The sequence below is a fragment of the Cinclus cinclus genome, chromosome 2, assembly GCF_963662255.1.
Source record: "Cinclus cinclus chromosome 2, bCinCin1.1, whole genome shotgun sequence".
Lineage (NCBI taxonomy): Eukaryota > Metazoa > Chordata > Aves > Passeriformes > Cinclidae > Cinclus > Cinclus cinclus.
The window spans coordinates 39,469,178-39,495,608 of NC_085047.1; the positions used below are offsets into that span (position 1 = coordinate 39,469,178).

Sequence of the window (26,431 nt, forward strand, 5' to 3'; positions counted from 1 at the left end):
AGCATCAGCATTTATAGAGCAGAAAATCCCTACAATTACATTATAGCTTTCAGGTTTCTCACATGAAGGTCACTGGAATGAAATGGAGAGATATTTGCAATTTGATCCATAAAACAGAATTACTACCTATTATATAGCAGGGTAATTAAACTAGACTTAATTGACATGCTGTAGCATGTCTGCTACTGCCAGCAATGTGCAGTGTTAGCCTGGTCTTGACTAGGGTCTCTGCCTTCATTTCTGTACTGTGAAGCCACTGTCTTTAACAGGATTCTGCATTTTATATTGAAATATACTTGTTACAAAAAATTATCTTTTTATAATAAAAAAAAAATATCCTCCCATGTCCTGGACTGTAGGAGTACCACACCACTCACAGACTTCAGGAGAGGGCAAATCCTCACGCTTAAAAAGACGGAGATGCAAACAATACTGTGGGGACCATAAAGGTTGGGAGTCATTCCCATTCCCTAGAAGTACATGGAGTGTCTTTAGGTCAACACTACAGCAGTGCCTGACATTTCAAAATCCAGGTTGAAAACCACCATACATACCCTATGAAAATCCTGGAATAGATGGCACTTGATAGCTCTGATATCAGAAAGCCTCTGCTCCATATGCTTTGGAAAGGAAATCCAATCACACTCCCAACATGAAAAATTGAAAAATCAATTCAAATGCCTGTAAAAGGGAAAAGTTTTGCTTGGTTTTGAATTCCCTGCTGCCTCTTTGAAGGATGAGAAGCTACTGCCTGTATCCGTAAAATAAGTTATTGGAAAAAATCACAGTTTACACTGCTGTAGAATATTTGTTTTCCCCTTATGGAAATCTCAGACCCTGACTTCTACATTTAATAAACAAGATATCCAGTTGCAAAATTAAAGGTCTGAATTTGCTTCTTCCCACAAGCATAAGTACAACATTGAAAGAGATTGTGCAATTTGTCTCTTAATTCCCAAATAAGCATAGGAGACAATGCAATTAAGATTTGAAATGAAGAAGCATGTACAAAAATCATTTTTTGTTAAGAACAATGAAAAATTTGAACCTGTAAAGAAAGAAGCTTAATCCATCTGAGATAATCAGTGCACGCATTGACCAGCTTAGCACATAAACTACTAACAGCTATATAAAACTGCCCTAGTCTCTCCATCTGTGTCAATGTTGTGGACTGGAAGTTCCCTGGGATGAGAAAGAAACATTTCCAGCACCATCAGCACCCTATCATTGCTGGAGGTAACGGGTCTCCAGGAACAAAGGATGGTATCATCTTTCTCCTGCCATTTGGCTGTTTGGCCTTACTTCCCTGTTTAACCTTTCCTTGCAAAACATGCCTTTCCTGCATGAGCTCCAGAAACTCCCAGATCCCCATTGGATTGTTTTAAGCTTCCATCATCCCTCCTCACTGAGTTAAAGGACAAGCAAACACATCACCTACTCTGAAGTGCTGCTGCAGCCAATACCAGCACCCACCACTGGAGAGCAAGTAATACCTTGCTCCTTTGCACCATAGTTTGCACCATTACAGTTCTACAGATTAGAAAAGCTGTGATGAAAAACAAATTGCAACCTTCTGAAAAGGCAACGGAATTATGAAATTAAGGGAACTATAATTATATACTCAATTACCCAGTATTGTTATTTTAAAAAGCTGGTGTTTTAGAAACTCAATTCTAAATCATAAGCTGTAGTAAATTACTTCATTGTACATACTAGATCAATTTAAGGTCAAAACTAAATTACATTTTAAGTAACTCACTAGTCTTTGAACAAGTCTCAAGATTCTAGTGCAACTTTAGGGTTTAAAAAGTAACTAAGTAGATTATGAAATTATCAACATCAGAAAGTTCACATTCATCTACAAACAAAAACTTAAACACTAACCAATACCTTTGCTCGAAAATTTAAACAGTTCACCATGCTCAAAAGTAACCTAATGCAGGAGTAAATCAACACAGAAGAACTTCTATCCAAATGGAGAAAAGCAAAAAGAGCTAAGTTTTGTTTTCTAAATGTACTGGTACTAAGGATGGAAGAATTTTTCAGATATAAAAGCTGAAAAATATGTCCGGTTTTATAAATTATTATGCTCTCAAAATGCATTATTATTACCAAAAATTCAGTTAATATTTTTGCAAGTGAAATACTTATAAATATTTAAAGTCTTTCTATTTCAAAATTACTTCCTCCTTTTATTTTAGTAGTATTTATGGTAGAGTATTTTCAAAAACATTGAATTTTTATATTAGGAAACTGAAATTTTACCTTAGGAAACTATTTAATTTCTTTGAAACTCCAATTTTCCATGGTTCTATGAACATGAAAGAAATTAAATACTTAATACAGCTGCACAGTGTAGGGATTCCAAGCAAATGAACTTTGTGATGAGAAAATGGCAAAAGAAACTAGGAAATTAGCAATAAAAGAGACCTTGAAAGGTCTCTACAAGCACAGTCTTTCTCAGGCCCTCTCAACACATAAGTAGCCAGTTGAAATTTTTAATAGCCCAGGCAATACTGAAGATCACAGCACGAGTCACAAATAGAGGACAACAGAAGTATAAAAGCTTTTTTTTAAAGAACAGGTGTTTTCATGAAGAAAAACAACAGCAAAAGATAAGAATTATCTTTTCCTGTGCTCCAGTGAATTGCATCAAAACCCAGGTAAAACTCTCCTAATGTTCGGCATCCCATGCAGGATTTATGCTTTCATGAACTAAGAAGAATGAAGTGATTCTTTGAAGCAATTACTGACACTTTGTGCATTATCCAACTCCAAAATATGCAGTATCACTCTTTGGTAATACTGTCAAGCACTGGCTTCTGTCATGTCTCTTCAAGATCCTCTAATTCCAAATTTACCTGAAGTGCATCAGTAAGAAACACGGTATCATGACTTTCCTTTCAGCCAAGGAATTGACACCAGCAAGGGATGTATTTTATGGACTCTGTCCATAAGCACAAGTATCAGAACTGTTACTTGCAGATTTTTTTAAAGTAAATTTTAAAATTTCACTGTCAACTTCATATACCACCTTTGCAGAAGCTCTGCCATCAGACACTGGCTTGCAGTAGAGCTGCACTCTGAATTGCGAAAAATAAAGAAGCAGAACATAAACTTTCCACAATTTTCCTCAAAATACTTCCTGCATCATCTACACACCCAATAGCTATGAATTTCTCAATGAACTGACTAAACTACAATCCCCCTCAGCTAGTAAAATACATAATTAACTTATTTGCACCAGTATTTTACTATTAATGATTATTTCTTTAGCTTATAATACCCAGCCCAGAACCCACTGCCCAACAACCATTAATGCTGTACCATTTTCAAGTAGAACAAATTTGTGGAAGGAGGGAAGGTCTGCTAAATTTCTTTTGGTTGAAAAAAAGAAAAGCTACAGGTCATTCCTTCAGACAACAGTGAGATGAAACTGAAATTACATCGGGTTTTGTTCAGACTTCAAATATGTTGGATGTCTTTACTCCCTATTATCTAACTTCAATTTTTTTCTCTTTTATACATATATAATACTAGTACATGCACCATCCAAATTCTCCAGTGTCAGACAAAAATAATGTTAGAGGCATCTAGAAAGTGGTCTTCTTTAAATTTATTGATAGAAATACAATAGATATTTTAAACAGGTCACAGGAAGGTGGTCTGCAGATAGGAGAAATACATTTACTGAAAGAGACATGCAGAAAGTGCCTCAGTGCTTTAGTGCCTGAAAAGCTGCTGTGCAGCTCGTCACACATCAGGGAAAAAGGCTACCTAGGATTTTAGCTATTATGCATGTTTTTTGATCCCAGCTACTATTTTGGTGATTTCTGGTCTTACTGCATACATTATAGCCTATAGTATAAGGAATGCTCACCTACTCTCTGCTGCTGTGTGAGACTCAATGAACCTGACTTTATACTGGAGTGGTTAGGGTCTACTTCATAAATTTTCTCTCGCTAACATTTTGTGGTTTGCTTAAGAAATGCACAGGCATATATCTGAATATACGTAATAGTCCATTTCGCTGCATAATGGATTTTGCTTTTTTTTTTTCTGTGATACTATTAGAGAAAATTATTTTGATTCTCAGCTTGTGGGATAACTTTATAGCTGTACATAAACCAGCAGGCAGCTTTATGGAAATGCTAAGCCTTGCCAAAATACAGAACAGCAAACATTAATGATATCCTACACTGAAATTCCTTCTTCATTCTTCTCTAAAGCTTCAAAAGAGGTTCAGCATGTCTAGTGTTTGCAAACACAACACACAGAAAATCAGCCTTAGACGAACTATCTTGATAATAACCATACCAATTTTTCTAGGATCTTAATTTGCAAAGAACAGCTATTCCAAGTGACAGAGCTGAATAAGTAAGTTAGAAAGAAAGCTAGCTATAACTTCTTTGTTCCCTTTTATCTATCCCCGTTACCTTCAATAACAAGTAGAAACAAAACCTTGCCTGCCTAAGGATGTAACTTGTTATTATGTTCCACGTGCTGGCAAGTGAGAGGAGCAATATTCAGCACTTGAGAATTGATTTTGAACTTGCTCCATAAACTTGTTCTACATCCACAGCTTTTAGATTTAAGTTGGAAAATAAAGAATCACAGGACCCAAGATCCTTTTGAGAAAACTTATCATGCTTTTTATTATTACAGTCCATTGTTGCAAACTAGTTGAAGACTGATTATCATTGGTGAATTTACAATGTTACCCTGCACTTTGGTAACCAAATCAGTAAGTCTGTATTCTTGCTTTATATTTTGCTATCAAGCACTTAGTTTGTATTTACTCATAGCAATTATTTCTATTGTGCTTACCCCCTGTAATTTTATGTTATATAGAATGACAGTTATTTGAGCTAAAACAATTGCTCACAATAATTTGTGTGTTTATTTTTATTGTGATTATTGTCATTCCAGCTCTCTCATGGCAAGAGCAGAGCACTGTAAGTTATGCACATACACCACTTAATAACTAAGCTGTTCTTTTCCTTGGGGTTCAACCACCTACTGAAGAAAATACAAAACACAACAACTATGCACAGAATGAAAAAGTAAATGAAAATAATAAGTTATCTTCTTACTCCTCTGATAATTGCCAATGAAAATTGTTAAGAGTAACATGGGAAAAGAGCTACTGTATTATTTATTTTTGCACTGAACTATCTTTTTTTTTTTCTTTTGGCAAAGAATGGCTTTTAAAGATATATATATTTACCAGCATGTGTTAGTAAGAAACTGATTCCCCCAGAGCTCAATGTGGGCTGAAGTCAGAAAACACTTCTTTTTCTCCACATACTCTCTCTCACTCCAGTACATCCTTGTGAAAATACGGAGTCCAGAACTGCACTGACACTTAAACCACAAAAAGCCAAGATTTATATGGCAGCAAAATGATGCCCTTAAGTCTTGCTTCCTGACAATTCCAGTGTCCTTTTTGTTGCCAGTGGATACTGAGTTCATGGCTTCAGAAATCTCTGGACAATGACTCCAAGATCCCTTCCCAAATTTTAATGTGTACTTCTAAGCACAGCACCATGGTAAACACAATTTAAACTATTTTCCCCTTGATGGATAAGAGAAGAGAGATATAACACCTTCCAGGACCTAAAAGGGGCTCACAAGAAAGCTGGACAGGGACTTTTCTTAAGTGCCTGGAGTGACAGAACAAGTGGTAATGGTTTTCAACGAAAACATGGTAGATTTAGATAAGATATCAGTAATAAATTCTTCAAGAGGGTACTGAAGCACTGGAAGAAGTTGCCCAGAGAAGCTGTGAATGCCTCATCTCTGGAAGTGTTCAAGGTCAGGCTGGACATGGCTTTGAGCAACCTGGTCCTAGTGTAAGGTGTCCCTGCTCATTGCAGGGAGGTTGGAACTGAATGATCCTTAAGCTCCCTTCCAACCCAAACAGATGTGAGAGATTGTATGAATGTTAGCATTCTTTTATACCAGGTATAAAAAAAAACTTATCTGAAACATGAAGCATTGGAAAATGCCTCCTAACGTCAGTCTTTTCAGATTACGAAAGACTACACCAACTGCAAGTTTATTATGGCCTGCTTGTATTAACATGGGGAACAAAGTGTGTATAAGAAAGGATCCTTAAAACTAGCAGACAAAAGGCAAATTTTAAACATACAGATAAAAGAGCAAGAATAGTAACTTACTGGATTCACCTTTACAATCAAGATGGATATGCCCATCACTTCAGGTACCTTTCTCTGCTTTGAAGCAGATATCACCAGTTACACGGGACAGTAGATCCTTTCAGCGATTAAAATAAAATATAAGGAGTCATTTCTAAAACAGTGACTCATGGAAATGCACCTGGGATGACCCAAAACATAAAGGATTCCAGTTACTTTTCTCCTACTGAATAAATGTTAACACTGCCAAATAATTCATAGTTTCTCCTAATTCCACAGCAGAATCTTGTATCCTCGGAAGGCAGGTTAATTTATCAGTACTCCACAGTTTATTTGGCACAAGGATGAATGTGAATTATATCTTAGATATCCAGCTGAGCAGAGCCACAAAAATTAATAATTTAATTTGCATTCATGATACTTTAACTTTTCCTTAACCTCAGCTAGCTGCCTTTCAATTTCTTCCTAGCTCGTTAAGTATTATTTTGACTTGAATTTGTTAAAAATCAGCTAACTGTACAGACAGGACTTTAATTAGCACAATGAAGTCCAAAATTACTACCCCTTTTCCCCAAAAGTAATAAATCTAGAATTTGTGCTTCTGTGATCAAAAATCATTCATGTGTCTGAGCTGCATCCTAATTCTACTGGGCACTTCCACAAAGTAAGCAACTTCTAGATGGCCACCTTGAAACAGGATCAAAATGTTAAATCACACTCCACATACACTTTGAATGCATATTTAACTGAACATTAAATTCTTCTAGCCTAGTCTATATGCTTAAGTACCAGGTCTTAAAATTAAACTTCTGCCATATTCTCAGTGGTGCACTTTGCAGCAAATATTTGCAATCATTTTGCCTTCCAGCAAGAAATATAGTGTGTAGCTATCAAATATGGATAATTAAAGTAAACATAAACCACATAATTGCAGCTTCCTTCACCACTTAGACTTTAGATCTGGAATACATCGCGTCAAGTTGATTACTTGTCACATAATCAAATGGCTCATTTGATGCATTTATACTGATAATCCTCTGGCTTCTTGTCTGATATCACAGATGAATCATGACTAACAATTAAAGCATAAAATAAAGGGAAGGGCATAGAACTAAAAATAGAAAAATAAATGCAACAAAGTTACAACATATAAAGTTTGTGGTTACAGAATAAGTAGTGGAAAAACACAAAACACGAGAGTGAGTGGCTTTTCAAAAAAGAGCAAAATGGGAGGTTGAAATCTGAAAGGTAACAGAAGATGCAACCAGCAAGATCATGGTGAGGTACCAGTGAGGAGAGTAAAAAAGCAAGAACAACAAAAATATGGCACCTCATCTTAGTCCAGCAAAGACAGAGCCACTTGTGGGGGGAAATGTTGCCGGACTCCAAATTCCTTTGGAGACCTGACTTTGAGCTAAGGAGTCTTCAGGAAGGAGGATCACACCAGTTTAGTAGGACATGGATTCATGTAGGAACAGTTAAGTAGGAACATGACCCAAGGTATCCTTTACTGAAGAAAGAACTATAGCTGAGATAACCTTACCAAACACCCCATGTTAAATAAGAGCATCATTCAACCTCAAAGAACAAGACATAGAATTTTTTACCTCAAAACAACATTGCTGTGACAACAAAAGAGCTTTATCAGTGAGCATTACTGCAAAGCCAAAACACAGTATGTTCCATTGCCTGCAGAATGAAAGAATACACAAAATACTTAAACAGAGAACAGGGGGATTCTGATAATTAGTGAGGTCAACTGCTCATTTCTGATTGACTGCTAGAACTAGCATGATGAAGAATATGGAATTATTATATTGTGGGATAAAGCAAGCAAAGACAAGACAGTGAAGATATTCCACATTTGTAAGCAGTAAGATGTTAATTTGACTCAAATATCATAAAAAAATACTGTAAAGGTATTCCTCTTTCTCCCCCCATCCCCTAAACTCTAGGAAACAGCTTTTCTGTTTGCGCCAGGACAAAGGTCTCAGGCCACAGTGCAAGTCAGCTCTAGGAAATCTTCCATGTTAAAAAAAAAATCTAGACAGAATAAGGTTTGCAGGATATAACAGGAAGGAACAAACCACCACTGAATCTTTGAACATGATGTTGAAAACAAAAGGATTAAAAAGTGAATGGGATGTCAGTCGTGCTACAGGTTCCTTAGATTTTCTGTAGCAGTAAATTAAGGTTGCTCATTATCACAACATCTACACTGAGGGACCTTATCAAGTGAAAACATACAAATTAATATTCAACACTACTCAAATTAGATTAAACAACTAAGCAAAGCACAGCACACTATTATTTTTGGTATGTCCATGAACTCAATATATTTTTCAATTCTGCGTTGTTGCACATCAAAAGGGAGGAAGGAAGACAAATGCCAATGTCCTGGAAAAAATTGGGAGATTTTGAAAATGCTAAGTACCATTATCTATTTCCTCTTAACTGTGCACTGAGAAATTGATGTTTTTCCATCTGCTGAATCCTTTACTTTCCCCTTAGGAAACTCTGGATCTTAAAGGAAAATTCAAGTCTATGAAGCACAGAATAGATATAAAGTACATAAGGGGTACATACAAAAATAGCTGCTCCACTCAATAAGCATGACAGAAAATCACTGGCTCGTGTATGACATTTAAGAAGAAACCTAATAATTGACCTCCTCTTCTAAGTCAGTTCATGCATAGAAATATAATGGGCTAAAATAATGGAGAAACACAAATTCATAAATTATTAAAATATTTCAAATGAAGTTCACTTTCTATGAGCTAGAGAATATATATATATATACACATACATATACGTGTGTGTATATATATATATGTATTTGTTATTTGGACAAAGAATTTTCACATTACCACTTTAGTATATTTTTAAGCATACAGATGGAAAATACAGAGTGGAACTAAAAAATAAAAGTAGGCCTGATTACTTGTAAAATTATTGTTCTTAATTTGTTCTGTAAATTATGGAACAAATGTCTCAGAATGAAAATCTAACCTATTTCATGACAAGCTCTAAATTACTTTATTTTATTATTGCAAATCTTTCAAAATTTTTCATTTTTCACCTCAATCACAAATTACAGAATCACAGAGTCACAAAATAGGTAAGGTTGGAAAGGACCTCAGTGGGTCATCTGGTCCAACCTCCCTGCTCAAGAAGGGCCATCCCACAGCACATGGCACAGGACTGTGTTCAGACAGCTCTTGAATATATCCAGTGCCCAATATTCAAGCTCATACTTTTCTTTCCCATAAAATTTTTTTGGAAAAGAACTGTACTCCAAAATCTGAAGTACAAAATCAAAATTTATTCAGAATCCTAACACCTGAACAGAAGTCCAATGTGCACCAAAGTAGTTAAAAAATCACCAAACAGGTAAAGAAGGACTTGTTATAGCTTTTCAGGAATTCATTTTACAACCTGAACTTTCTATATACAGCTTTTAAAATATAAAATTTGCAATGACGAATGCTCACATTAGACCATTCTGCTAGACCCCACAGCTCTATTTGGAAAATGTATTCTCACATTAATGTCTCTGTAACAATAAGCAATAAGAAACACTTGCAGCACTGTTCAAATAAACTATAATATTCAACCATTAATCATAAACCAGAGATACTTGGTATCCATATATAAAAATTGGGTAAAAAAATTTAATATTTGCACTGTTAAAAAGAAGGTAAGCTACTGTATGTCCATAAATTGATGTATACACCAATGGCAATAAGATATGACAATTTATAACAGTGCATCAATAGAAAGGACTCATAATAGGATATATTAACCCTGAAATTAAGAGATTTATTCTTCTTGCAAAGATACTCAAAAAAGGTTGAAAAAAATCTGATTTCACATATCTATTTCTCATGCCCAAGCATATGTCAAAAAAACACAAAATGATCATCTCTCAACTTAAAATCACAGTACAGGATCCTCTACTTGGAAGTAATAATTATGCTCACCAGCTCCCCGTACCCAAAAAAGCCCCAGATAAAACCCCAATACACAGTGGGGAAAAATTAACTGAATTAATCAAATATTTGATTTTATTCCTTTGACAATTAATATTATTTTATGTTAAAGCCCACTTTGATGGCCCTGTTAGCAGCCCACAGAAATATTTTATATCCCATCTGGAATTTTCTTGAATCACTAATTAAACTATTCCATTTTTCTGTCAATAATATTACTCTCTGAAAAGAACAAATTCTACTAAAAAAAAAAATTGTGTCTAATAATTGATATATAAGCCTCTTCTATAGAAATTATTGTCATTTTATCCTAAGTGTATGCATTAAGATCAACTAGATCTTAAAACTCCTTCATGTTACCTCTCCTGCAGCTACTCTAAGTAAGTATTTTATTGGCACAATGTCAATAAACAGTGTAAGATATCTGATGAACATCATTTCATCTTGTGCGTAATTGTTCAGCACAGAGAATTGTTCTTCCCTAAAACCAGGTACAGTTAAAATAGGGAAATATTTAGAAAACCTAACTGATAAGCTCAACTGAATAATGCATTTAATCTCCTCTTGGTAAAATTACACACCAAGCCCAGACTTAATGACAAGCAGCGCAGTAACAGCTCTGTTCATGCTCAGCTGGATCAGCCCTTCAATTAAATTTCTTTCATTTTGGGGTAATAATCAAAACAGCTGACAATTCAAGTGATATCTCCACATCCACATGCAAATGCAGTATGTCTTAATTTTCCTTTTACCAGGAGAACTGCGGCTGCAGGAACACAGACCTAAATTAAGCTATTAAAAAAAATAATATTCTAAACTTCTAGTGTGGATGAAAGATACTATTAATGCTCATCTCCAGTTTTCTCCATCATATTTGCTGATATTCTTCAGCAGCTTTTACCAATTCACAGAAAATTCCTTCATTACTATCTTTAAGAAATCAAACACAACTTACTCTTTACAAATGAAAGTAATGCTAGAATTGTTCTTTTATATTTTACTTCCTTACTTCTTCATGGATTTGCTGCCACCTTTTCAGATAAAATATTTTCTCAATACTACTTTCTATTTCCCCATACTTCTTTCAACACATCCAGCAAGCAGATTTAATTTCTGTGTCCTTGAGTCAGAAGACATGAGGAGGCCCTTGCTAGACAGTGAGATATTTACATTTTCATTCTAGTGGAAACTTCTTGCTCTGTCCTAAATTTTTTACCACCATTCCTACTGTGAGGCATCAGAAGTGAGTATGTCTGATGCCATTTAGCATCAACACTGACTAAAGCTTGGCAGATCTTCTCGCAATCTCAGCATATTTTGAAGCTGCTGATACAGGAGAATCAATTGCTTAAGCTGAACAAAACCTCTCCAAGTTCTCCCCTTCCAGAATCACCATGATCTCAGTACCAAGTAAGCAAGAGAGAGTAAGGAACACTCATGATGTAACAGCAGTTTATTTCAAGCAGTGGACGTAACAGAACTGATTTGAGTAAAAAAGGTTTTTTTCTTGTTCTCTCAGACAAACTGAGCTCTGAAAAGATAAAACTTAAAGCTTTCTACATAACAATATTAAGTGATCTTTTAAAAATTCATCCAGGATGGTCCAGTTCCTTCAGAAGCAAACAAAAAAAGCTTCACACTTTTAACAGTTAATCCCAATATGCTGGACATACAATGCTATTGTGTCACAGGCTTGGCTAATGGCTGAACCTTGGGCATTATGCCCAACCTTCACCCAAGTAGATGCAGCAAACACAGATCCAAACTATATTTGTGACTTGTGTTTTAAATATGTAAAATCGGGGTAAATACTTTCAACATTATAAAAAATTCCACCCTGACAAATATTTCAAAGCACTGAGGTTATCTGATATTTAAATACTGCAATTACCAAGGCAGTATCCATACAAAATAGCACCTGCGTATCTCTTCTAGTGCTTTCCAATTCCCATGGGGACTCTTGTCCTATTCCTTCTACTTTTCATGTGTTCCTAATTTAGCCCACCAATGATGCTTAGTCCAATTTTCAATCCTATTTCTGCCTAGCTAGCATCCCACCTATTTCTGCCTAGCTAACACCCAGCTCCCACCTGCTTTCAGCATCCACCAAACCCAGTCTCCAGCTCCAGGCTGGGCTTTTAACACAAGCTTAGCTCACCCCTCCACTCAGGTGCTCACCTGAGTTTGTAAAACAATTGTTTATGTCAGGATTTATGAAGTATGATGGGATCTTCTACCTTGCTACACTATATACAGTGAAATCCCAAGCAAAGACAAAGAGATGTTTGTCTCATGCAAATGAAATATAAAAAAGCACAGGAAGCAGAACATGGAAAGCTAAAAATGCAAGATGCTTGTGATCATTCTCCTGCAACAATAAGTGTCCAAAAGTGAGCAAGTAAGTAATGTAAAGCCCTAAGCAACACAGATGGCTTTTGGGTGTGTGTTACATCCCCAGTCATTTTTCAACTCTTACTTAAAACAAACCTTATCAGACTAGAAAAAATGACCAAAAAAAATGACTCCTGGGTCTGCTTCTTCCAAAAAAAGTTTCTCATATACTCCAACAATAAAACAATGACGTAATTTTCAAGTCATGCAAAAGCCCCAAGAATTACTAATAAGTGGTTTTTCATGTCTTCTCTTAAAAAGCTAATGTGTTACTAGCAACACAGCTGAAGTTTCTCTTCTCAAAGAATTATTTTCAAGCAAGCAGATTCCCTTTAATCAGTGTATGACCTCTGAATGGTCCAGACATTACAACATATTCTGTCACTAATATCAAAACCATTTAATTTCTAAAATTTAATTTAAAAGGTTTTGGATTTTTACGTTCTATTAAAGCAACACTTTCTGAATCATTTTAGGAACCGTGTTCTGCAATCAGACAAAGTGCAGCTTAGTGAAAAGTGATGCTATTTAAATTCATTATGTTTAAAACCAGTGCTTCAATAAAAAATTATGAACAGAAGATGAATGCAAGCATGAGAGCTGACACAATTGTTGGTGGAAAAGTATTACAGCTACTGCATGCATACAAGTTGTAGAAACCACCTGGGAAAAATCTGAAATGACATTAGGATAATATAACACATCACACAACAGCCTGGCAAACATCGAACCTTTAAGAGCAAACTTTTAATGTTACTTTTTTGTGCCTTGCAGCAAACAATTTAATATGCTCAAATATCCCAGTAACACCTGTAACACTTCAGCAGCTCCATTTTAGAGATTCATATGACAGGTTAAGTTGTAATGGCATATACTAGGTACAATTTTACCATCCCTATTTTATTTCAGACACAAAGATACAACATTCTAATGTTCCATCTTTATATATATAGCTTTTGTATATATGCATCTTTACATATACATAGCTAATTTCCTTTCTTTTTCTATTTTCTTTTCTTGGAGATTGTTTCCCAGTTTTCCCTTTTCAGAAATTACCCACAAATTACAAAGGTTAATGATAAAGTTAAGAAAAAAACGTATGGCTGAATATTATGAAGTCATATACAATTTTCCCAAGTCAGTCAGGGAAATGTGCCTGTAAGCCTGTCTACGACTGGCTCTTCTCATCATGACACATACATGAAACTATCTTTCACCTATAAATCCCTGAAGCCTTTGGCTGTAAGCAACAGTATACTCATCTATCCTCAATCTTAAAATCTTAATGCCTTGATCACCTGAAACAGAACAGAACCTATATGATGCTTCAGGAGATATATACTTCATCATCCAAGAAATATTTGGGTTTTCTTTTTATTTTTTTAATTTTACAAAGCAGACTTATTTTCAGAGCAACAAGTTATTAGATTGATGGTATTTCCCTTTGCTTACTGTAGTAATTAAATTGCACTGACATTAAACTATTTTTCTCAACAGGCTTGACCTTCAGAAGGTCTCACTGGATGTTAAATTTTTCTTTGACAACAACCCTTAGGTGTCATCCTGCACATTAGCTACTGTGTTCATCAAGGGAATGGAGACAACAAACCAAACATCTTCTCTTTCATCAATACTTTCCCTTAAAACTGAAAGTTTAGCATTTTTTTGCTATTTATCAGTTTTGATTATTTTTAAGGTTAATCATTTCAATACAAATGGCCAAGTCAAGAAGCCAGCTTTGTACTAGAAATAATTTTTTATAATGTCTTTGAGAAAAGGTTGCTATGTTATTGAGCACTTTGGCTGGGAGCTGTAAGGCAAAGCTGAACTTCCCCCACAGTTAATTATCTTCAGGAGTATTGATTCCTAGATGAGACTACACTCACCATTCAATGTCAGCTCTGCTGACTCCTGCAAGTAGATCTCAATCAGCTGTGAGAAAGCAGGGACACAGCAGGAGGGATGGGAAGATAGGGGACAAGCAAGAAAAACAGGAGTAACAGGGTGTGAAAGTAGAGATGTAACACTACTTTGGAGCATTATCACCTAAAATAAATGGCAGTTCATGAACTCCGTGACCAGGCATCTGTATTTGCCAATGCTACTTTATGGATACAGAGCCAACAGACCTTTAGGCTTAATCCTCAGATCAAAAAAACAGAGAAACAATTTCTCCATGACAAGCATGTACTGAAGATCACATAGATAAATGCAGACAGATCTCAGCAATGTGTGTCTTACTTAAAAAAAATTACTTGAAAAAGGTTTATTTTCCTGTTGGCAGCTTTAGGGTATTACTGGCGAAAGATATTGCTGTAAAGTAATTGGTCACACCTACTAAAACAAATGTGGTATTAAAATACAAATGCAACATTAGTTTCACTTGTTAAAAAAAGTCAACATGTAGTCAAGTATTGAAACAAAATTTCCGGTTTGCAAGCCTCTGGAAAAATAAATAACAAAACATATATTTAAATAAGCAAGTCCCAACAAAATGTAATAGCAAGTTTTTTAATGAATGTTCTGCACATACTTACAGGTTGAGCAGACCAATAGTGCTCTTGCCACAAGCTCACTGAGTAACTTCCACTTCTGCCTCACTCTGGAGGTGACAACTGGAATGAGAATCTCTGCAGGGACGTAGAACTGAATCGAATATGTCACGAAAATCCCAAAGGAGTACAGAATTTTTACAGACTGATACAACCTGTTGAAAATATTTACAGTCATGTTAAGTATGCAAGTTGTAAATTCTTCATAAAAATTAGCTTGATAATGGCCCAAAGGATATATATATATATATATATATCTGAATACAACTCCCCCAGCAAACATGAATATAGTATTTTAACTGCCTAAGAAACTGCAGAAGGTAAGCCAACTAGAGTAAATCTTCCAATAAAGTTCAGACATCTTTACCACTTTTACTTATGGCTGAGTAAACAAATAACAAATATCTATCCATGCCTCCAACAGTTTTAAAATCAGATATATTTTTAATTCGTGCTGTGTTACTACAAGCATTTGTCATTGCTTGCAGCAAACTGACAGAAATTATGAGTCTCTTTGTATTATTTTCTTTCTATGGACATTATAAAAATTTTGCATGAGGACTTGGCTCATTTGCCATGGGGTGTTGTGTGTTACAAATGGGAAAGGTAATATTTCTCATAAACAAGCTCTTTTAACAGAAGATGATGCCAAGCAGACCAAGCACTGAAAACACTGGGTTTTGCTTCAGTCCTTAAAAAGATGTTCAACTGAAGAAAAGCCAACATGCATAAGTAAGAAAATATTTAAAAAGCCGCAAGAGTAGAGAATGAACAAATAGGACCTTGATCTTTGTAGCTCTCAAAGCCTTGCAGGGGTCACTTTAAAGCATTCTCTGAGTACCACAGTCTGTATCTGCATTAGGAAATAAAAACCAGCCAGGGCTGCTTTTGGCCCCTTATCCCGTGGCCAAATGGCATGGCATGGCAAAAATTTTATCTCTAAAGCTCAACTCTTTTCTACCATATTTTCTATGATTCTGTGATATGAGGAAGAGAAACAAAATATGCTTCAACTAAAAATATATTTTGACTAATAGGTCTTAAACTATCTCTATCAAAGGTTTGGCCATCACTGCACACAACTCAGGGAATCTCCAGAGGCACATTCAAATGGACAAACAGAAAAACTATTACATCAATTTATCTGTTGACATAATGGTGTAGCTAGTTTAGAAGCTGTTGCTTTTGCAACACACATCTCTTTGACTGCTGAGCAACTCTTAGAAATTTAGAGAGAACAAGAGCTCTGCAGGACTGTCCTTATTCCAGAAGATGAGACAGATTTTAGCTGGTTACATTTTAGCTGACCAGATACTCAGAATTCACCTCTATTCCTCAGGCTTCAGACTACCTCAAGCCTTTACAAAAGTAATTTCTAAAATATATTCAAAAACAGGATTCAAAACTTTAAACACAAGTAGTTCAAAGTAAGCATCTCCATTACACTATTTTTCTATAGCTCTATGAGGATTAAAACTTTCAAATTAAAAAGAAGAGTTTTTATATTACTGAGCTGATTTTACTAGCAATTTCATATTATATTACAATCAGAAAAAGATGACTCCTTAGGCTACCCTTTAATAAAATTCTAAATCATTCATATGTGCTAAACCTTTTTTCAATTCTACATTTTAGATTTCATTATGCCCATTTTAAGGGGAGAAACATTGGTAAGTAGTGCAACAAAACTTGCAGAACAACATAGCTAGACCAAACAGAGCAATAATTATGCGAAGCTTTCACTTGAATTAGTCCCATGTGAAGTCTCATCTTGAAACTTCAATACATCGATGTTGGTACGGTCATTAAGCTTTGGGATTCACAGTAAGGGAACTGTTGCACAAAGACCGTCACTTATATCTTAACAAAGAACAGATGGTGGAAAGAACATTCATATCAGCCTCAAGAAGACAAGATCTCAAACTAGAATAAAGAAGAAATTTTTTAAAATTAGGGTAGTGAAGCTCTGGATGCTCCATTCCTGGAAGTGCTCATGGCCAGGCTGGATAGAGCTTGGAGCAACCTGATCTTGTGAAAGATTTCTCTGTTCATGACACAGGGATAGGAACAGACGATCTTTAAAGGTCCTCTCTAACTCAAACCATTTTATAAATCTATGAGACCCAAACCAAGGACACTACCAAGTATTAAAGCTGCATTTTCTATAATTTACATCTGCAAATACTGAAAACTACTCTAAGTTCATTTTCAACATATTCTAAGTAATATATTATGTTGTGTGACAATTTGTAGTTCCAAACACCATCGAAAATAGAACAGCACCAAGTCATTTATTCAAAAGCACCAATCTAGCAGGATTTTTTTAAGAATACGAGCAGTAATCTATTTAAATTAAACTTAAGACCTTAACCAGTCTAGGGCCTGCATATGCCTTCCAGTCAATTCATCTGTGAGGACATCACATAAAACTCAGAAAGCAGCAGAAATTAAATTTCATTTCCTTTATCAGGAAAGGCTTAGTCTTAAGACAGGGGTTGTCCAGCTGGAATTAAACACATAAGCCAAGTCTCATTTTTTAGATACATTATCGGCTTTTTCGCCTGACTGTCTTATAAAAAAAATTCCTCTGCTCCTTGCAGTTTCTCTAGTTCAAACTGGAAACTTACTGGCTTTTTATGTGAGGACCAAACAGCAAAATACTGTCCTATGGCTCACTGGAAATTTGTTTTGCTAGCCCAGTTAATTGCAACCATTTGTCCCTCAGTACTGTATCAGGTAGATCCACAGTCCTGCACAGCAACAGCATCATACATCACAATCCCTGAGCGCAACACTGAGCTGCTTCTCCTAATTTTGTTTGGTGCTCTGGGGTACCCTCCAGGGTAAGACAAAAACAGATGACTTTGTTAACTGTGGATATGTGCCCTGAGTAACTTTGAGGTTATTACACTTACAATGCCAATTTCCAACCCTATAGAGCACCAGTTTCCATCTCTTTTATTATCTGTTTCCTTGCATTAGGCCTGCAAAGTCATCAGGACAAATATCATCATCATCACATCTGCACTGTAGCCAGGAGCTATTTGAAAACTCGTATGTGAACAGCTCTGTTAGACAGCAGGGATGCAGAATAAAGTTCATTCTGTTGCTTGCATGAGCACAATAAAAAGCAACAGTGAGTAGCAACCTTAGCTTATTCCACATTCCTCTCCTTGTTTTTCAACGGCACCTCTCTTAAGGCACAAATAAACCCAAAGCTACCATATAAAACAAGCTTTTCACTAATCTTATAAACAACAAGGACTGCCATGTTGTATTAGAAATAGGAGTATTTTTCCTTTCAGCTGCATCACACAGAATAGATGCAGTAAACATTTGCAGATTTCTGAGGGTTTTTTTAAATGTCAGAGAATCACAGAATAGTTTGGGTTGAAAGGAACCTCAAAGATCATCCAGTTCCAACCCTGCTGCCATGGCAGTATCTTTCACTAGATCAGGTTACTCAGAACCCCATTCAGCCTGGTCTTCAACACTTCCAGGGATGGGGAATTCACAATCTCTCTGCAGAACCCGTCCCAGTGCCTCACCGTGCCCACAGTACAGATTTTTTTCCTAATTTCTAATCTAAATCTAGCCTCCTTTAATTTAAGGGCATTCCCTATTGTCCTATCATCACATGCCCTTGTGAAAAGGGAGAAAAGCCCTCTCCAGCTTTCTTGTAAACCCCCTTCAGGTACTGGAAGGTGCTGTAAGGTCTTCACAATGCCTTCTCTTCTCCAGGCTGAAAATCCCCCAGCTTCCTCAGCCTGTCATAGGAGAGGTGCTCCAGCCCTCTGATCATCTTAGGTTGTCCTCTAGACTTGTTCCAACAGGCCAACATTTTTCTTGTGTTGGGGGTCCCAGAGCTGGACCCAGCACTGCAGGTGAGGTCTGAGCAGAGCAGAGGGGCAGAATCCCCTCCCTGGCCCCACTGCCCACGTTGCTCTGGATGCAGCCCAGGATGAGGTTGGGTCTCCGGGCTGTGAGTGCCCATGGCTGGGTCAAGTTGAGCTTTTCATCTACCCACACCCCCAAGACTTTCTCCACAGAGCTACTCTCAATCCACTCTCTGCCCACCTGTGCTACGGATTGCCCTGGAAAAAGAAGGAATGGAGGGAGGGAGCCAGGCAGGGAGAGAAAGAAAGAGAGAGAAAGAAATAAAGAAAGAAAGAGAGAGAGAAAGAATCCCATAAAATGAAAAAACATTAAGGCTCAAATCTCAGTTGTTACACCAGTATAAAAACAAAGCAAGCAAAGAAGCCGTAAGAAAGAGATGAAAGTTCAAGCAATGAAAAAAATATTCACCCTTCAAGACACATTCTTATAGTTTCATGTATTAAACATTGGAATCAGTCGGGCAATTAAACAAAACTCCTTAGGAATATTAAAAATGCATAGTTCACATTGACTCCAAGGAATGAAAAGGAAGAAAAGAAAAGAGAGTGAAAAAGTAACACTTAAAAATTAATAAAATTCTTTACATGTTTTCTCTTTACATGTTTTCTTTTTCAAAGCATAAAAATGTCAGCATTCAGTTCATCAAAGCATGGGGTTTTTTTTCCCATAATTTGAGATTTCACTACTTTAATAACCTACTACAACAGACATTTAACAAGTAGATGCATTCATATAACCTGTAAGACATTATTTGCTCAGAATGAAAACATTAAAATACCTCTCAGTTTTAGCACTTTTGCTCTGCCAATATACCCAATTTTAGTACTTTTGTCTGAAAGGCCTAAAAAAATTAATTGTATTAGAGAATAGCTAGAGTACATCCATCCACAGACAGATACAAAACTAATAATACAGCAGATGAAATAATCTTCAGCGCATCTTCAGCATGCGACATGTGCAGCCCTCATAGCATTAAAAACAAAATTAAATAAAAATTGTAGTATACTTGAGACACTGGTAAACATAAACTTCATTCTCCTGACAGGAAGTCATCACATACACTATCCATGGACTTGCACTTGATCTACAAACTTATTAATCTTTGATGTCTTCTATTCCATGTGTTCACCTGTTAAACTCAGTGATTACACTAAAAAAGGGCACTGTATTACGAGGATATCCAAGGTAAAGATAGCTTGTTTCAGAGCTGTGTAACAGCTTTTTGCAAACTGCATATTCCCTCCTTCAACAGTCTGGGAACTAGCCCTTTTATAGATGGAATGACTTATAATATCATTGATCACTCTCCATATGCAAGTCCTTCTAATATGGAAGAAATTACCGGCTAGGACCACAGCTCTACTGTGCATCCATTAAAAATCTGAGAACCCTGGTGGCATTGAGGTATGGAACAACCTTTGCAACATTTCTGCCCTCTAGGTTACTGCTTTAAAATCACAGAAGTACATACCACTTATCCTGTGGCAGATTTAAAGTTATGCTGCCTTTGATTTCATCCCCAAAGCGCAGATACCCTAAGGTGGCCAGTGAGATGTACAATGCCATGACTATTCCCATCCCAATGTTCAATGCCAGGGGGAAACGTGTGGCATCCTTCATTCTGTTTTCCAATGGCAGCACCTGGAAATACAGGGAATATCAATCACATTTTATGTTCTCAGGGTAAAACTACTTGTCTCCCCTCTTTCAATGCCAACTTCCAAAATTTAGGTGATTTTATAAATAAGTAAGATTATTCTGCAATAATGTTTCACCACCTGGATGGTCACGATGTTTTATGTACCCAATAGAAATACTCAGTTATTGAAAAGCACATATTTTGGTTGAAAAAAGACATCAGTGTGGACTTATAAAACAATATTTATAGGTTAGAAAAACTGTTGAGAGAAACTTATGGTGTTCAGTTGAAAATACATAAGCAATGGGAGTAACATGAATTATTTTGTAACAAAGTTTTTCAGAATCCAAGGATATTTGTCCTATTCCTGTCAGGCATGCCTGCACTGTCACCCTCCATCACAGACAAACCTACTGACACAAGCTCAGCCTCAGCACTCAGCCTCAGCCCTCCCAGCAAGGAACCTGGAGTCCATGACTACCAGAATGCAGTCCCATGCTCTTTCTCATCTCTCTCACAGGAACAGGGCCAGGCACACTAAGCACTGCTTTTCCTAAACACAGTGCTCTGAGCCTCACATAGTCAAGCCATCTCACTGGGCCTGCCATGACTTCACAGTGAAAACACAGCCATTTCAACAATTACTGCATGAAGTTTACTGGAGATTGCCTTTTACTTGTACTCTACAGCATTCAGAAAAATGCACTCAATAAGTTCAAACTTAAGTTTTTAGACACCCAGACAAAATTTCCAGGCAGTAAAACCAAGTGGCAAGCTCACATATTGCTCCTCCCACCTTTAATTTCACCAGATTCAATTTCAAAACAGATCTTTTTGCATCATTAAAACACCAGCTGAAGGTAGTACATGGATACTCCTAGATAAGCACACTTTCCCCACCCCTTTCAGGAGAACTGTACAGTCATCTCAAATACTCAATACAGGATATAGTCCAAGATTAAGACACCTAACACTGTATGTCTACATCTAAGTGAAACATCCAAGTTTCTACTGATGCCTTAGGACTTTACCTTTTATATTTTACATATACTTGTAATCCTGCAATTCTTTAGTGTGTAACTAAACTCCATATAGAATGTTAGCTACTTTTTCCCATCTTGGTCAGACAAAACAATTCCTCTCCAAGCCTGGGAATCAAGGATATCTTACTGTCTCGGGCCCTGAGAGATGTAAACAAGAGTGAGTTGGGGGGCAGAGCAAACTTAGGGTAAAATGACTTCATTACCTGAAACTGTAATTGGAAGATTAACGCCCAATATGCAAATGAACCAAACTTATAAAAGTATGGAAATCCATGACCTGTCATCTATTTTCGCGTGCAGCTCCTGGGGGGAAGCTTTGTCTGCCCTAAATGTACCTAAGGCCCTTTAATAAATATAACTGCTATTTATTCTCTTAATTTTGTCTGGCCTCTGTTTTTAGGTAGTCCCAAAAAGGCATCACTATAATAAAGTTAGGTAATTAGGATCTAGGCAATACAGACAATGGAATAAAGTTCACAGTTGAGCTTATCTTTCAGTAGACATGCAGGTTGTATTTGATGAACAGTACGGCACTGTTAATTAAAGAAGCTTGTCATCCCTGGCTAGCACTTATGTCACATCTAATACAGACAAACAGTCTCAGTGCAATAGGGTTGCCCTGTAAAGGCTACTGTTCATCATACAAAATTGCTTTTTAATTGACTGAATGTTTACTATTTAAGCAATATGAGTTATGAAAAAACCAAGATGTCATCCACTAATTAACTAACAAATTGATATATCTGAATTGCTGGTATATTATTTTCTATAGGGTAATTACTCCTCTCCTAGTCACCCACTCTCACTTACTTCCTGACTTGTAGTAGCATATTCCCACTGCCAATCTATCCCACATGGCCCTATTTCTCCTATATCTGAAATCCCAAATAAGTAATTTTACATTTGGGAACCAAAAGGTCCCTAAAAAAGAGGCACATTTAGAGGCAATTTTCATTCCTATTCAATTAATATGCATTATACATATTAACTTCTTTATATATTTCAGAGCTTCCACTGCTGGTGTTGCTCCTGCAGAAAAGAACCTGAGCTTGGACTGTAACCTGATCTGGTGGGGAATGCAAAATTTAAACAAAGAAGAGTTTTCAAAAATTAAACCTATTTTTATATGAGCATTGAGCAGCAGAAAGAATACAAAAGGAGACATGGTCTCTAATAGACTCTGACCAGGATATCTGCTTTTTAATCTTTTTACATTTTAACAAAGTTATTTTCACAGGCAGACAAGATTATCACAGAACTGTCTATCTGAAAATTAGTTCATAAATAAAGGACTAGTGGCTCATACTATGTTCAATGTGCTTGAGTCCAAAGGAAGCATTGAAATTTTCTTTCTAGATTTCTAACGATACTGAAATTTTTATCTTTAACATTTAAACCCAACCAGTTAAACATTTAAACCCAGAAGACCTGTGTTTCTCCAAGAAAACAAAAACTTTAAAAAATAAAAAGCAATTTAAAACCATTATAGGACAATGCTCTTCAGCATATACATTCTGCCTTTTAACTACCCACTAAACCAAGTTACTCATTAAACGCAATGATATCATTTCCTGTATACTTATGAGTAAATCAGAATAAAACACACATTTAAACTCATGTTCTCATATCATGATCCTCTCTTTAATGTTACAACCTTCATTTTTGCTGAGTTTAAGGAAATGAGACACTAAAAGAAATACAGGATAATATGACTGTTGGTGAGAGACACATTAACATATGTAGATCTTTAAATTATATTTAAAAATACTAATTCCTCCTGCCTTATCCTTGAGTTAGTATCAGGACTACATGTGTCTCCAGGCTGAACAGATGAGACTGTAAATGCAGCCTTTCCTGCATCACTCAGTCCAGGTGAGAGTGTCCCTTCCCAGCTCAGCATGAGCCTTCCCAGGTTCAAGTACCCTCTGTGAGCAGCAGCAGCAATCTCAAGACAGTCATCATTGCAGGAGATGCTTCCCTCAGTAAAACTGATCCCCAAAGAAATTATGCAAAGAACTTGAGCCAGGTTTTATAGAGTATCCAGTACCACCTACTCCAGACAAGCTACAAAGTCCTGCAACTCATGGGGTTAACATGATGCCAGGTAACAATCAACTACATGTATATTTATACGTGTATTACACAAACACCCAGCTCCCTAAGCTGTTGAAGCCCATCAGGATCCAAAAGATCAGTGTTTGCAAGGAGACAGAGGCTGCCAGCACATATGATGTGAGCCAGTGCTTGTTCTGACACTGAGTCACTGTGGGCAGATACTGGATAGATCTTCACTGCACAATTCTTTCCAGACCCTAGACAGCTCATCTTATGACTTCAGGAAACCCAACATTTCATCTGAATGCAAGACACAAGGTTCTTTTCACAAATGCTTCTCAGTTCTGGTTTTATTGCTTCCTTTCTGGAACCAGGAGGTGAGATAAGATTCAGTTTCAAAAATATGTATTTTTAACCTTTTTATTTAATGACTCTTCTGTGCTTCTGATTTCCATGCTGTGATTCCTTCAAGCTTTCTCCTTCACTTCATGGTACTCCCTGTCATAGCCCTTAACACCTATAAAATCAGGTATTTTAGACCAAGCTTATTCTTTTCCTAATTTCTCAATTTCTACCCTTTCTTTTTTCCTCCTCATTGAATAAACTCTCTATAATTTTTCTCTGTCACCTGCTTCACAGAGTTTTTCCTATAATTTTTGAGACATTTGCACACATCACTACTATTATACTCCTTGATACTAGGTTCTTTTAGTTACAATCAACCTTTGGTTTCTTAAAATTGCAAAACAAGCACAGTACATCCTGCTTTCATCCACCAAGTAAGTTCAAAAGTACCCATAATTAACTGGCAAAGAATCATAACTGAATGTTTGAAATAAGCTGGCTAATCTGATACCATCCATTATGCAAAGTGCTTTCCCCTTCATTACAAGCTGCTTGAAGTAAATATAAACATCCTCAGTAATTAATACGAATGCCTTCTCATCCCTTGCCTTGAATATCCTGCTATAGTCTTCCTGCAAATAAGCTGCAGGGGACTGCCTAATTTTAATCAGAAACCTCTACTGCACTTCTGATACAACTGCACTGAAAAAAAAAACATAAAAAATCAGAGAATTCAACTTGCTGGCAGTCAGATAAACTTTTATTTAATTTTTATGGCCACTGAAAGCTAATCTTGTAATGGCTATCTTACGAGCAGACATGCTTAATGTTTAAATACATATAGTCACTTTCCCATTTCTCAGGAAATCCCACTAAAATGGCCATCCTTTATCCCCTGCACTTTTAAAATAAGTATTTCAGGTAGACAGCTATACAGAAGTTTTTACTGGCTTAAGATAGAGACAACTCAAGAATTCTGGAAAATTAAAACCAATATATTTATCAATTTGGTCAGGGGAAAAAAAAAATCCATCTCTAATCATGCCCTAGAACAGCAAAATAAAGCTCTGTTCAGTCAGAGCACAAAAGCTGAAATCAAAGGTATTCAAGATATGTAAACCTAAATTCTACTACCTAACCTCCAAAGACAAAATATTAAATCCTCAGCAAAACAATGCAGTGAAGGCTTGGCCCATTCTTTCTTGTCTGCAGAAAGTACCAATGAATTAATCTGCTCACTGAAAAGTGGATTTACAACCACACAGACTACAGGGGAACTGTCTGCAGAAAATGTATAGTTACATCAAGTAAAAGAATAATAACAACATACATCATTATTACACTGCCATGTTTGCTTGCCTGTCCAAGTGCATCTCCTCTTGCACTGCACAGAGAAAAGCCAATGCAATATTTTGAGTGACAGACTTCTATAACATTTAGATACATTTTCAAAGCTCACTCTCTTTAGTAAGCTACAGAACATCACTATTGAGAACACGTACAATAAACAATCCAATTTTCCTTAACACATCCCTCATGACTGCAAACAAAAGGTCAGCTACTATTACCCAAGGAAAAATGCAAGCCAAATGGTGACTGTACATCAATCTTCACAGTAAAAGTTTTATATGCAATAAATAAATCCAGAAGACATGTTCTCAGTAAAGAACATACTACCTACTGAAATCTGCTGAGCAATTCCAATCACTCCAAAAACCAATCTCCACAGATTCCAGTAAAGCCCCTTTCCACTTGTTTCACCAGGAGGAAGAATTACTCACCTACAGAAAAAAACAAACCCAATCTACTGCCCTACTCTGATGGCCTTGATTTAACAATGCTTGAAGGAATTGTACAAATCTTACTCAGCTTGCCATCCAGACCTTGTATTTTCTCCAGGGGTTCTTTTTTCTTTTATTATGTTCAGGAGTTTATTCATCATTTCATTATTACATTTATTTAATCTTTAGCTTGCTCTTAAGTTTAACAGAAGTTCTGCCAGTTTGTGTATTATCATGTCCTACATGACTTTGTGAACAAAATCAAAAAAATTTCTCTCCAATACAAACTGAAAATGATAAAGCAGCATTTTTGTTCAGTCACCAATATTTTTAAATATTTTTAAATATTTGTTCTGTCAAAATCACTGAAGTGTTATATGCTTTGCTGGTCTTTACAATAATATGTAATTTTATCCAGCAAAATATATATGTTAATAGAAAATTATGTTTCTAACTTATCAGACAGTTCCAGACCCCAGTCACTTGAACTGCAGCCTACAGACTATAGAGTCTATGGTCTAACATGCTCTGTTTAAGTTATGCTACTCTCAAAATTTCTACAAGTTAAGTGATAAGAGAAA

General features: G+C 36.3%; 1 protein-coding gene across 1 annotated transcript in view; it reads right to left on the minus strand.

Moving 5' to 3' along the window:
• Positions 1–26,431, minus strand: part of SLC36A4 (solute carrier family 36 member 4) — an 84,583-nt gene that overhangs the window by 27,110 nt on the left and 31,042 nt on the right. Inside the window, 2 exon segments of the mRNA XM_062514273.1 lie at positions 15,076–15,245; positions 20,459–20,628. Coding sequence (XP_062370257.1) covers positions 15,076–15,245; positions 20,459–20,628 — 340 coding nt within the window.